The sequence below is a fragment of the Mustela nivalis genome, assembly GCF_964662115.1.
Source record: "Mustela nivalis genome assembly, chromosome: 1".
NCBI classification, from domain to species: domain Eukaryota; kingdom Metazoa; phylum Chordata; class Mammalia; order Carnivora; family Mustelidae; genus Mustela; species Mustela nivalis.
This window is the reverse complement of record NC_139020.1, coordinates 195,490,806-195,504,458: the sequence shown is the minus strand read 5'-3', so window position 1 is coordinate 195,504,458 and position 13,653 is coordinate 195,490,806. Positions and strand designations below refer to the sequence as shown.

Below are 13,653 nucleotides of genomic sequence, written 5' to 3'. Positions count from 1 at the left end.
ACCTCATCAGCTCTGTGTCCTGGAACGTCAGCATATATGTGTCAGTCAACTTTAGATCCTGGAGTTCCTTATGGAAGAAGTTTCTGGAACTGGTTCTTGTTGGGCAAGCGAAAGGATTCCATTCTCCATCCCTGAGGGCCTTTGGAGAGGGAGGAGGAGGAATGAGGGAACATGTGACAGGAAGTGGACTGACCCTGGTAGTGGCTTATAGGTGTTCTCCTCTTGGGCCCAGCGTTCTTGGACTGCAGCCATTTCCTCTAAATACCAAGGGAAGAGGGTGAGTTCGAGTCAGTCACCGATCTCTGCCTGCACCGCAACCCCCCCAGTGTACATGTGTATATGTGCTGCTGAAGCGAGCACCCCAGTGTACATGTGAATACACGCGTGCGTGCACGTGTGCGCATACACATACACACATCCAGTTCTTTTCTTGTAAAACTGGAAAAGAGTCAAAATTGCTCTGCCCTCAGCCCTGCTACTGATGCGGGGTGCAGGGTCTGTGGCCCCATCCCTCTGAGAGCCTGGGGTGTTGGAGGAGAGGGAAAGAGCTGGGAGGACCCGAGTGGCTATCTTGATCCTGGCCAGCTCTGGCCTGTGATAGCCCTTTCTGGGTCAGCTGCCCTCACTGTGCCCATGGAGCTGTCCTGTGTGCCATCCTGGCCCTCCACCTTCTTCTCCACCCCTGCTGCTTCCGCCTCCACTGCTGTTTGGGCCTTAAGCAACCTGTCTGCTGCCCTTGTGGGGAGCCTGGTTGAGGCAAGTGGGGTGTGGCAGCAAGTTCAGTTTACCTGATGGAGGCCTAGGAAGGGGTGTTTGCCCCAGGTATGGGGCAGATGGGGGAATTGGTGGTTCCTGGGTTCTGCCTTTAGTAAACTAGACCGTATTGAAGCTCCTTTTTTCTCCTAGTCCACTGAGAGTCAGCCTGGGACCACCACATCTGCATGGGCTTAGGCTGGTAAGAGTGTTGATTTAGGCCTGTGCCACACTTCCTTTCCTCTTGTGTGTGTGTGTGTGTGTGTGTAGATGGGGTCTCCCCTGCGATCCCTAGAGGCACTGAGACCATATGGGGCCTGGGAAGGAATGAGGGATTGGGATTGCCCAGGGTTGACCCCTCAACAAGGGCAGTGGGAATGAGGGCTGTCTGGTGTTTCCAGGGGCCCAGGCCATTCCCTATCCCAATCACCCATGATGATTTTCATCCAGATTGAGTCTGGGCTTTTGCTCTTTAGCAGGTCAACTGTGTGGGGAAGCCCTGGAAAAGCACAGCCCTTTCTTCCCAGCAGAGCTGGCTTTGGTAGGGAGGAGGGCTGGGGTATGGGAGGAGAGGGCTTTGAATCTTTCTGGGTTTGAATCAAGGCTCTGCTCCTTGTTAAGAGTGTGATTCTGAGGGAGTCACTTGGTCTTTCTGAGAATCCCTACCTGAGGACTAAATAATAAGGATAAGGCCCCAAACCTGGCCCCCAGTAGATGCTTAGCACTCTTGGCACCCCCTCCCCTGGGCCTCATGCGCTAGGACTCTTTACTTTGGGGAACCCTGCTTGCCTGCCTCTAGCCTAGCCTCTTGCAGGACGCCTGGGCCGTCAGAGGAGCGCAGCATAGGGACACATCATTATGCAGGCTTTGCCTAGCCAGGGCCTGCTTCTCTGGCTCCCACATGGCTTTGGGTCCTGTGGTGCAGCTCTGGAGCCAGTCTGCCTTTGTTCGAATCCAGACTTCAACACTGCCTTGCCGTGTGGCTCTTTCTGAATAGCTTTGCTGTCTGGGTCTCAGAAACAGAGTGGATGACGGTAGCTATTGCACAGCGCTGTTTGGATTGAATGAACTGACAGGTGGAAGGTAGCAAGTGGGGCAGTCAGTGAGCACACTGTCAGGTGCCAGCTGTTGTTAGGATTATGCCTGGGGGTGAAAAGAAAGAAGCCCTGAAAGACTTCTAAGTGAGAGTTCCCAGAAAGCCCCTTTGGAGGTTGGCATCCTGCTTACTCCCCTCCCCTGCAGCCTGAAATACAGGTCCTGTCCTCTGGCCCTGCTGTCTTTATCACCCATGTCCTGACTAGTGTGGACCAGCTTTTGCCTTTGGAGACCACCTGCTTGGGGAACTTGGACCTGTGGGGCTTGGTGTATTGACCTGCATCACCCTGAAGGTTAAATGAACCCATCCTCCAGTAACGAATAGCTGTGGCTGCTCTGTTCCCCCTCAGTGAAGGCCAGTGAAGGTCACTGTCCCTACTTGTCCCCTTACCTTGAGTAGCTCTGGGCTGGATATGCTGGCCAGGGAGGTGTTGAAGCAGCTCGCCGCGCCTGGATCTGTAGGCATCGCAGCTGGACTTCATCAGATGTTGCAGGTTATGGATCAAGGGCTGGCCATTTCTTTTTTAAAGATTTTATTTATTTATTTGATACGGGGCAGAGGGGACATACAAGCAAGGGGAACGGCAGGGAGAGGGAGAGCAGAGGAGGGAGCCCAGTCGAGCGGGGCTCAATCCCAGGACCCCAGGATCATGACCGGAGCCGAAGGCAGATGCATAACTGACTGAGCCACCCAGCACCCCAGGGCTGGCCATTTCGACTGAACCCAACATCTGGGTTTGGTCTGGACCACCATTTTTCCTTCCTGAATCCCGGAAGATACTAGTCTTGTCCAGTTTCTAGACGTACTGAAGTCTTAGCCAGGCAGGGATTCTCTTTTCACTCGAAGCTTTACGTTCCAAGTAGACTGCCCTCTTCTCACTTGCCAGGACTGAAGAGGCCTTCACAGCTCTCGTTCTGGGCACTGGTACCTAGAGAAATGACTGATATAGGGAGGAGAGTGAACAAGCGGATGGAACTGGGAGGCCCAGGCTGACTTCCTAGGATCAGGCCCAAATAGAAGCATTGCCATCAACCAAGGTGGGTGGGGTTTCTAGCTATCAGGACACTCCCTTTATTTTCTAGGCCCCTGACCTCAGTGGGCCATTTTTCCTGGAGGTGGGCGTGGGCTCTCCAGGGAGCCCAGGGAAGCCTTCCCCTGCTCCAGACCAGCCTTGCCCCTCCCCAGCTGGTCTTAGGGTCTGTTCCATCTCCTTGCCAGTGCCTCGTTCAGGTGCGGAACTCCAGCAGCTCCAGCTGGTACAGGGCTGCTTTGCAGGTGGTGGGCTTCCTGAATAACTTCCTAGGCTGCCCCTTAGCCACTGGCCAGGGCAGGATGGGGCAGGAGGTATCCCACTTGTGGAATTGAGGGGTTGCTCATGCAGAAAGGGAGCACCTGAGGCTGACACACCTCCAGGATCTCAGGAGTCCCGTCCCTTATTAGCTTCCTTTCCCTGTGATGGGAGTTCCTCTTTCAAGGTAGAGGAAGAAGAGCTTAGCTCACGTGCAGGGCCCGTGTGTGCATGTGCAGGTGTGCGTGTGGTGTTGCTGAGATACCCAAGAAACTTACTGTGTGCACAGGATTCTGTACCTTTCTGCCTAGAAGCCTGAAGTGAGGGGGGAGAGATAGAGGAACCATCAGTTACTGTGCAGCGCAAGACCTGCTCCTTTGGGTGGGCATTTGCGATCTGAGAGGAAGGGCTGCTTGGCAAGGAGGATTTGAGGAGGAGGGTTGAGCTGAATCTTGAAGGATGGGCGGGAGTTTCCCAGGCAGAAGGGACTCTGGAGTAGGGTGAAGAAGATCATTCCAGGCAGAGGAAGTAGTTTGCGCAAAGGCAGGAAGCATGGGAGGACGTGGCATGTTTGGGGAGCTGCAAATAGTTCCGTGTGGGTGTGTGCGGGGTTGTGGTAGGAGAGGAGGCCGGCAAGTCGGGCTGGGCCAGAGCCTGGCTTTGTCCCTCCCTCTGCCACTCAGATGCTCAGTGGACACTTGCTCACCTGGGTTCTGGCCCCTACTGGGGCCTGGGGATGACAAAAAGAGTGCTAGGCGAGTGTGTGGACAAATCCAGGCACTATTGTATGGACCACTTAAAACAGTGTTGAATGCTGGGCTCGAAAGTTTAATCCTAGAGCAGAATTGGGAGCCATTGAAAAGTTATAAGCAGGGTGGTCACAGGTGTTGTGCTTCTTGGGGATCAAGGAGGATGTTGAGCCCGGGAGGTCCATCCATAAAGGCTGTTGAAGTGATCCCGGAAAAGACCCAGGGACTCAATCCCAGGAGGGCCAGAGATGATCAGTCAGGTGGTTTTCCATCCATTTCTCCATCTAAATTATATTGAGTGTTTCTTTTGTACATGATAAGTCGCCGGGGTCAGGATCTCTGTGACTGGCATTGCAGCAGACACCAGGCATCTCCTGCCTCAAGCCTTGGGTGTGAATGGAGCGGTTGCACCATCTATAGACAAGAGATGGCACTGCATTTGGCTCCAGCGCCTCTGCCAGGGTAGGGTGGGAGGACTGTCAGGCCAGGGATGTGACTGCTACCAGGTAGAGTTGATGGAGGCAAGAGTTAACAGCAAAACATGTGTCTTTGGTGGGGGACACCCAGCTACCCTGAAAGACTCCCCAGGAGAGCACTTGAACCTGGAGAATGGGCAGGGAGGAACTACGTGTTGGGAGGTTTGGGTGAATGGGCCAAGGCATGGCTGCGGGCCAGGGGTCACTTATTTGACCTCTGTTGTAGCTGCTAATAAACAACAGCACTTCCAGTACTTGCCGAGCGCTGCACCAGGCCGGGCCCTCAGATGAAGTATCTCATTCAATTTGTCAATTCTGCAAGGAGCTTGAGCTCCAAGAAACCAGGGGACTTACCTAGAGTTACATGATCCACTACTCACTCCCAGTCCTGTGTGTCTCAAGAGGCTGTGGTCCTGACCACCGTATTGCCTGCCCGTAAAGTCCTGGGCTAGACTTAATGACATAGGATTCAAGGGGGCAGCAAGGGGGCCCTAGCTGCGGAGACCTAGCAGTGACCCCCAGGGACTGCATGGAGGTAAGAACCTGGAGTTGGTGCTTAAGTCCCAGGCAAAGTGAGACTCCAAGGACAGAGCTGGGCTGGGCTGGGCTGGGCTGAGAAACCCCTAGGGTATTGTTGACAGGGCTTGGCGAGAGGGCAGAAGCAAGAACACATAAAAATGACTTCATGGTGCTTGGAAGGTAGGCCAAAAGAAGCACCTGGAGGTAGAGGGAGTTTGAATTTAAGCATCAGTGGGCCCCAGATAGTGGGAGAAAGGGACCTTCAAGTTGAGGGAAATCCAGGATTGACAGCACATGGTCTCTGATGAGTGTCTTAGATTCGGTATTAGATACCCCTGGAGGTATCAGGGCCTGTTGTAGACTCAGGTGGCAGGAGATGAGACAAAGTGGGGCCCCTTGATGCCGGAGGAGAGGTGAGTGCTGGGCCTTGCAGGCCTGGGGCCAGGCCTAGGAAGTGTTAGAGACTCACATGGAACCCCACCCTCTTTGGGTTTATGGGAGGGAGAGGAGAGGGAGGGCAACTAGGGAGGGGAGCAGAGTGCAGTGACGTACAGGTACTGGGAGCCCAGGGAAACCTGAAGGGGAACCAACAGTCTCTGGCTGAGCCAGGAAGAGACTTGGCAAGTGTGGCAGGGCTTGGGATGGGGCATGGGTTGGAGAGGAGGTCTGGGGGCTCTGGTGATGGTGGCTGGCCCAATCTGAAGGACTGGGGAAGAGGATCTCAGTTTTGTCAGCAACCCAGAGTTCAGTGTGGTTCTGCTTCCGGACCAGTGACCCTCCATAGCACAGGGTCTGGCATATTTGGTAGAGACATAAATGAAGGGACGGATGAATTCTGCAGCAGGATGCCAGAGGCTGGGGCCACAGATAAGTTCCAGAAGGAAAATACTGTTCTCCATCATGGTATCTGGGGCTGTGGCATGTTGGAGCTCATGGCTCTGCCAGGCCTGAGCTGGCACAAAACCCAGGTAGCAAGAGTTCTGAGAGCCTCCTTCCTTTGCCCAATGCTGACACCCCTGTTCTTCCTTTCCAGGTACCCCCTGAGAAGTGCCGCTGTGCAGTGGGCAGCATTCTGAGTGAGGGTGAGGAGTCTCCCTCCCCTGAGCTCATCCAGCTCTACCAGAAGTTTGGCTTCAATGTGTTCTCCTTCCCATCACCTAGCCATGTGGTGACAGCCACCTTCCCCTACACCTCCAGCCTGTCCATCTGGCTGGCTACCCGCCGTGTCCATCCTGCCCTGGATGCCTACATCAAGGTGAGAGACAGGCCCAGTGTATGTGTGTGATGGGGGATAGCCAGTCCTTCAGCTGGGAGATGGGGAGGACTGCTCAAGTCTGGGAGGAAAAGTTGCCTTCGGGAAGGCAGCACCCCGGAGCCCCCATGGAGCAGGTGCCTGTGGGTCTAGGAAGACAGGCAGATGCTGCTGGCATCTATCCCAAATGCCAGAGACTTGTGGGTGCCAGAGCATCTACTAGGAGCATAGGGAGCTTGTTCACAAACGTAGCCTGGTCAGTTCGGCTCTGGCTTGGACCAGAGACATTAGGTCTCAGCCCCTGCTCCAGGCTCAGATGGATGGGCAGGTCCACCCTGACCCTTTCCTGCTTGAGGCCCACAGAGCAAGAGCCCTGAGGCTTCCTGTGGGTGGCAGGCCCCAGGTCTTCATGTGTGGTCCTGGGCCTGGCCGCTGGATAGGCTTGTGCACCTGCCCCCTGAGCACAGGGCAGATCTGGTTCCTGATCTGGTCAGTGGTCTCTGTGTCCACAGAGATTTTTAAAAAAATTTTCCCTGTTGCACATCCCTGCTCCTCCAGAACATTTTGTAAACTTGGGTACTTGGGAATGACCCAGTTGGGCTTGAAAGCAATTGTTTATTCATCCATTCAACTTGAGTTTATTGAATGTCTATGTGCCATGTACTGTGATGGACACAGTGTGAAATGTTGGTGTATGAAATACACATTTACAGCAAGTGGTTAGAGACAGGTAATTAGTGTCAGACAAGAGGCACCTGGCTGCCTCAGTTGGTGGAACATGCAACTGTTGATCTGATGTGAGTCCGAGCCCCACACTGGGTGTAGAGATAACTTAAAAATAAAATCTTTTAAAAATATATAAAAATAAAAATATAAAAATAAAATAAAATAAAAATATATAAAAATAAAATCTTTTTTAAAAATGTCAGACAAAAATGAGATACATGCTAGAAAAGAATGGTAAGGAAGGGCAGGGCACCAACTTGGATACAGTGGTCAGGGACAGCCTCTCAGAGGACGTGGTCAGGGACAGCCTCTCAGAGGACGTAATCTCTCAGGTGGAACCCTGAAAGAGCCCTTGGAGAAGGGGGTAAGAAGATTCCAGGCAGAGCAGAGTGGGAGCAAGATGGTGGGAAGTCACTGCAGTGTTCCAGCCTGGAAAGTAACACGTGATCTGAGCCTCTTAGCCACACATGTACAAGACAGGAGCTCTCATCCTGCCCAGGGTGGGCCTGGATCCCAGATCCATGGGGCCAGTGGAGGTGCTTATGGGGCTGTCAGGATTTCCACGTGAATGGTGGTGGCTTGAACTGGGGCAGTGGCTGTAGAGATGCTGAAGAAGTGGAAATTTACCATCTATTTTGAAGGTAGAACTGGTGGACTGATGCATGGATTGGAATGGATCGGACTGTGGAGGGGCTGGGAGGGTAACCAGCTCTGGAGTCTGTGTAGTGCGGAGCTGGAGAAGAAAGGAGGAGTTTTAATTTGGTGGATTCAGAGGAATCTGAGGGGGAGCAGCCTGGGGGAGGGTCTTTGGTGATGGAATGGGAGCTCAGACAGATCTTGGTTAAGGAGGCGAAAAATCTGGTGTCAGGGCTGAGGAATGAATAAATGGGTCACCAGCTGTGGCCTTGGTGGTCAAGGACAGGAAGAGAAGAAACAGGACAGCTGTCGCTGTGGTAGGGCAGAGGCACTGGGAGAATAGAGGTGGAGTTCCTTTGTGAGCTGGACGGTGGCAGCCAGAAGGGTGTTGGGGAGGAGGTGCTTGCCTGGGGGTGAGTTGGGCTGGAGGCTGAGGGTGAGGTGACGCAGGAGGTGGGGTCGCTGGCTGGTGGTAAGGGCAGGAAGGCAGACATTGGCGCCTGAGGCCCATTCAGCGTGCGTCCTAAGGGGCCTCAACCGTTTCACCCAAGAAAGGTTACTGGGCAGTGTCTCCAGTCCTGTCGCTGCTGTCTTCAACCTCAGGGTTGGAGGAGCCCCCCTGGGAAGAGACTTGCTGGGTTCCAGACCTCAGAACAGGACATGTGGCATGTAGTGTGGTGGCGAGCAACTCAGCCACCAAAGCCTTTTCCTGGCTTCAGGGGTTTATTTTTAGACACCTTTGTCCAAATTTCCCGGCCCCTGACAGCTTCACAAGTTGCCTGGTTTTGACGTCACCTCTTTGATGAAAGCCCTTCCTCCTTCCTCCTCCTCCTCCCGTGGGAGCCTGTCAGCTGTGCTGTGGGCTTGATTCTCCTGGGGTGGGGACTGGAGCAGAGGGCTACCATTCTCTTTCCTGCCTTTGATGAGGAAGCCAGGGTACAAGAGAGCAAGGGGCTTCACCAGAGATGTCCATCAGGCACACTGCTGTGGGCTTGGCCACCAGCTGGGAGAGTGAGAGAGATGCCAGGTTGCCCACAGCAGAGGCATGGCCCAAGGTGCTCTGATGGTTTCTGGAGGCAGAGGTCATCTCTGCCCCTGTGTTTAGCCTGATCTTGTGTTCTTACCACGTGAAACAAAGGGGCTGAGCCTGCAGTGGCTGGGGGGTGGCCCTGTGCTCTCTCAGCCTGGGAAACAGAGAGAAGAGAACATAAAGCTCTCTCCCACACCTGCCCTCTTCCCCACTAGCCTGGGACCAGAGGAAAGACGCTGCTAATGAGACCGTGGGCTCTTCTGACTCTCCTAGCTCTGACAGCTGGCCGCCTTTAAGTGTGCACGCATGCGCGCGTGTGCGTACCTTTCTTTTTCCTCCACCTCTCTGTCTTCTCTCTGGATCTGAGGCTGGGTCTGCTGTGGAGGTGTTTCAAATGGAATGATGGCAGCCATCTGCTTTCTGTCTCAGCAGGCGTGAGGGGTAGGGGGAGGCCAGTAGCCCCGATACCAGAAGGATGGGAGAGGGCTTGGCAGGCTTGGCAGGGGGCAGGGGTGAATGGTCTCAGAGCTTTGGGTGGGGGAGGTGGAGAGCATCTGCTGTCCTGGCAGTTGCAGACATGCCTGAGACTGGGGCAGAATTGACCTCATGAGACAGAAAGGTCCTGGGGGTCACTGTAAGGAACCCAAAGAGAAACATTTGTCAGGTTTCTGTGGGGATTCTAGAATGATATATAGATCCCAGCTTTGTAATTTGTATTGCAGCCTCTGACTCTCTGGCCAGCCCTCCCCAGCTTGGCAGCCTGGCCAGCTGAGCTGGAAGGGCTAAAACTCTGCCTTTCTTCACATAAACCACTGGGGGGCTCCAGGCAGAGCCATCTGGGACAGTGTCTGTGTGAGGGGATGCCTGGGTACCATGTGACTATCATTTTATGTGGGAGATGCCCCAGCTTTGTCAGGCTGCTCCACCAGAGTCCACAAAGAGGTGGTGTCCTTGGGCAGGAGGAGATCACCCCCTGAGCCCCAGGAAGTGGGGTCTGCTGGCAGCTGCAGGAGGGAACTGAGCTTCCTTGAAATTGTAGGAAATGGGACCCAGGCTGGTGTCAGCCCAGAGCAATAGGCAAAGGCCCCAGAATTTACTGCAGGGTAGAACCAATCTTAATGAGTGTCCAGGGAAGACTTGGGGCACCTGGAGCAGACCAGGAGAGTGAGAGGTCCGGGGATCCCTTGTGCATGAGAGGCCCCCGAGCTCAGTTCCTACCCCACAGCTCTCTATAGCAGTTGGAGGGGAGGTCATTGAGAGTGTTAACCTGCCCAGCCAAGACCCCATACCCGACTTCCTCTCAACAGGATCCCTAATCTTCATAAACCCCCTGCCCCAGGGTCTCTGCTTTCCAGGAGTTCTCAGGGGAGGGTCCTTGTGGTGGTTGGATATCTTCTCCTGAGTTTAGGGAGACACAGGACATTGCCCATGTGGAAGCTGGTTAGCTGGGAAGGGCGGGCAGTTGGGGTAAGACATTGGCTCTTCCTCCACAGAATGGTAGAGAAGCTGGGGGAAGTAGGGTCCGGGTGGATATAGTGAGCTGGTTGGTTTGGGGCAGTCTTGATGGTAAAGTTCTGGGACAGCTGGGATGGTGAGGATGTCTCACTAGGGGTTTTAAAATGGGCAAGAGTCCTAGCTCAGAGTTCTCAGACCTCTCTGGGGCAGGAGCCTAGGGCTGTGCTAAGGAGTCTCCGTGGCTTGGCTGCCAGGTGCTAGGGCTTGCACTTGTACCAGTGCTTGCTTCAGCTGGAGTAGCTCTGGCTCACAAGGTCGTGAGCTTTTTGGAGGAGGACATCTGGAATTTAAGTGGTTTGAAATCTCTGTCCTCAGAGATACACAGCTGGACAGATGCCCCTCCACGCCTGGCCCGCTGCACTTCTGTTGCGGGTCTTGAGGACACTGTGGCAGCTGCAGTGTGAGCGGAGCCAGGGGCAGCAGGGCTCATCCCGTGTGCAGGCAGGGCCAGGGCCCCCAGGAGAAGCCGTTGTTTCTGGGGAGCATGACTGACTGGGAGTTGGACCTGAGGGGAGCCCTGCAGTTCTCCCTGGGCTGGTGGTGACTGAACTCTTGAGTGGTGGGTGACGGAATGGTGTTGTCACAGGGTAGCCAGCTGGGAACTAAGGAGTAGGGGCCTCAGCAAGGCGCCTGCAGGAATGAGTCAGCCTCTTGAGCTGGGGACTCTGTTGCTTCCTCCCAGCAGCATGGTCAGAGCCTGGGGTCCTGTCCAGTGGCTCAGAATCTTCTGTATGTGCTTTCCCTTAACCTGCCTTGGTAACTTTGAGGGAGTCAGTGGGGGGCGGATTTGAGCCCACTCTGGGGCTAGAACACCAGTGGGGAGCAACATGACCCTCGCAGTGGGAATCCAGGTGAGGACGCCCCAGTGGGTTGTGAAATCTGGGGTCATCTCTCTCTCCATGCCCATTACCCTTGCTGAGCAAAGAGGGAGAGTTCAGAACTTTATTTTTCATAAGGAAGCACCCCCCTGGCAGGATGTCAGCTCAGTTGCTGACCCAACAGTTACTTACTGAGCCCTCTTTTATGCAGCATTGTTCAGAGGATGGGGGAAGCAGCTAGAAGGCAATCACAGGGTCATAATCAAAGCCTACATTCCAATCATTGTAACAAATGGGGAGATGGAGGTCTGGGGAGGGGAGGTTACCCAAGGTCAATGGATGAAGCAGTGGCTGAATCCAGACTGGGTGGCCTGGGCTGAGGCCACTACTTGCTTATTGACACTTTGCCCCGTCCATGAGTGGGGTTGGGCCCAAGAGGTCCAGGACCTGTCATGAACTTGGGATATACTTGCGATGGTCCCCAGGGTGGGCTTGGGATGGTAGTACAGTGGACCAATATCTAAGTGTGACCCTCTGTCTATAGGCCTGGTGGGCGTAGTCAGGGCTAAAGCTGCTGTTCTCGGAGTCAGCTTAGGGAGCCAGAAGCGAAGGGCAGGAAGGGCCTGTCTGTCGTTCGCCCACCAGGCGCCCATTAAGGGAGACCTTGGCGGTTGCTCTGGGCACAGGAAGCAGCTGTTGCAGGTGCCTTACTGGAGCTCCAGGGCCAGCTCACTTGCCAGTGCTGCCCCCTGCTAATTGGCCTGTCCCAGCTTAGTGAGGAGAGTACTCTCAGCAGCGCCAGGCCCTGGGGCTGAGTGATGGGCCTCCAGAATTCTTTCCTCGCCCATTTCCCCCCGCCACAGAAGTTAGCCATGCCCAGGGAGAGTGGGGTTGGAGGGAATGGATTCACCAGGGAAAGCAAAGCCACCTTTGGAAGATGGTGGCATTTGGGCTCAGCCTTGAAGGAAGGGTAGCATTCTCCAGGTGAAAAGGCAGGTCAGGCAGAGTCACAGATTTGGGTGTGGTTTTTAGGTACCTTGTGGTACCACATCCACTGATGGTGGCTGAGCAATTGAATGACTGCTTCCAGGCTGGGCTTTGGAATAGGACTTTAGCATAGGGAGATGGGGAGGGAGAGCTGGAGGCCATGGAGCTGAGGCTCAGAATGACTCTCTACTCCCAGATGCTCTCAAGCCAAGAGAAGCCCCCCACCTTATCAGGGCTTGGCTTCCCTTACTCCCCTTAGGGGGCTGCCCCTGGATGCTGAGGTGGGGGAGTACCTACAGGAGGCCAGGTCTCTCACTGCCAGCCTAGGCCCTGCAACCTGTTCCTCAGTCTCTCTGACTTCACCTCTCCCCACTCCCCTACCTCAGGACTAAAAACACAAAGCCAGCCTTTGCTGGGGCGGGCGTGGGAGCCACCACTCTTGAAATACCAGCTCAGATGTGGTAGCTTGGCAGCCCTGCAGGACCCTGGGGGCTGAGGCTTGCCTGGATGGTACTGTGGGGTGGGGCCGTCACGGATCCTGAGGGAGCCGTCTTCCCCAGGCAGATGGGAATTCCGAGGAAGGATTTTGTTGCTTTTCTCTGGGAAGCTTGGGATTCCAGGAACAAGGGAAGGGGGAGAGATTTTGAGGAGGGGTCTTTCCCTCCAGAGCAGAAAAACTCTGCGCTTTAGCAGAGGTGTCAGATCAGGAGAGGTTAGCTGTCTGGTTATACCAACAGGACACCTAAAGCTCCAGGAGTTGGGCTTTCCCCGGGGTAGGGTGGGGGGGGGGTGCTAAAGCAGAGAGCAGAAATCAGAGGTACCAGCTGGAGATGAGAAATTCAGGGCCGCCTTCTCCTCATCTACCTCCTCTCCTTCACCCTCTCCTCTCCATCCTTCTTTGCCCACCTGTCCTTCCCCTCTGGCACTTCCTGATGCCTCTGGCTCCCAGGTGCTAGGCTTCATGGTTCCATCTGCACTGAGCAGCGTTCCTGCTGTTGGATAATCAATCAGTAGCATTCTCGGCGGCCTGTGAACGGGACGGGGCTCAAGGTCCTTGACTGCACAGATGCTGCAGAGAATGGCTGGGTCTTGGAGAGGGGTGGGCTGTGGAGCCTGCCATGGTAGCAGCAGCATCTGGGAGTCTGTGGCTCCCCTCCCAGATCTGGAAGGGAGAGTGGGGGATCCCAGGCCTGAGCCCCCCAAGTCTCCCAGAGGGTACTCACCCTCAGTCTCCCTGTCCCTGGGTCCTGCTCCACAAGGGTCCAAGAAATCCAGAGTGGGACTGAGCTGGGGTTGGGCCCTAGCGAAGGGAAAGACTGGGCTTGGTGCGAGGTCGGGGGCTTCCGGGTCCAGATAGATACTAGGGTGCTTAAGGGCCTGAGTCCCCTGCGTCTGCTTAGAGGGAATCACCCCCGCCCTGCTCCTCAGTGCCCCAGCCCACCCTCGTCTGATGGCTGCTGAGGCCCACTCTTGAGCTGCCCAGGAAACCAGGGCCTGGGTGCACAGGAATACGAGCAGAGGTGTAAATTGCATGGCAAGCTGTCAGCTCTGAGGTGAAAATGAAAAGTCTTGAGGCAGTGGTGCCAACAGGCACAGCGCCCTGCTTCCCCAGCCCATTCTCCCTCACACCTACCCCTTTTTGCCGTCTTCCCCAGCCTCCTGCCCAGGCCTGGCTCCTCTGCCGTCCCCTCCCCTGCCATGGAGTGGGGGCCCTCCATATAGACCTGACCCCAAGAGGGCCCTCATCTGTTGCTTCTCTTACATTTTCTAACTGGCTTACTGGTACACAGAAAACTGGGCTGTGCTTG

At 55.0% G+C, this 13,653-nt stretch overlaps 1 protein-coding gene across 8 annotated transcripts in view; it reads left to right on the top strand.

Annotated features, from left to right (window-relative positions):
• TEX264 (testis expressed 264, ER-phagy receptor) overlaps nucleotides 1–13,653 on the top strand; it is a 30,430-nt gene that overhangs the window by 7,501 nt on the left and 9,276 nt on the right. For all 8 annotated transcript variants that reach the window (XM_082702556.1, XM_082702557.1, XM_082702561.1 and 5 more), the window contains one exon: nucleotides 5,915–6,136. In XM_082702556.1, coding sequence (XP_082558682.1) covers nucleotides 5,915–6,136 — 222 coding nt within the window. The remainder of the gene's footprint in view (nucleotides 1–5,914; nucleotides 6,137–13,653) is intronic.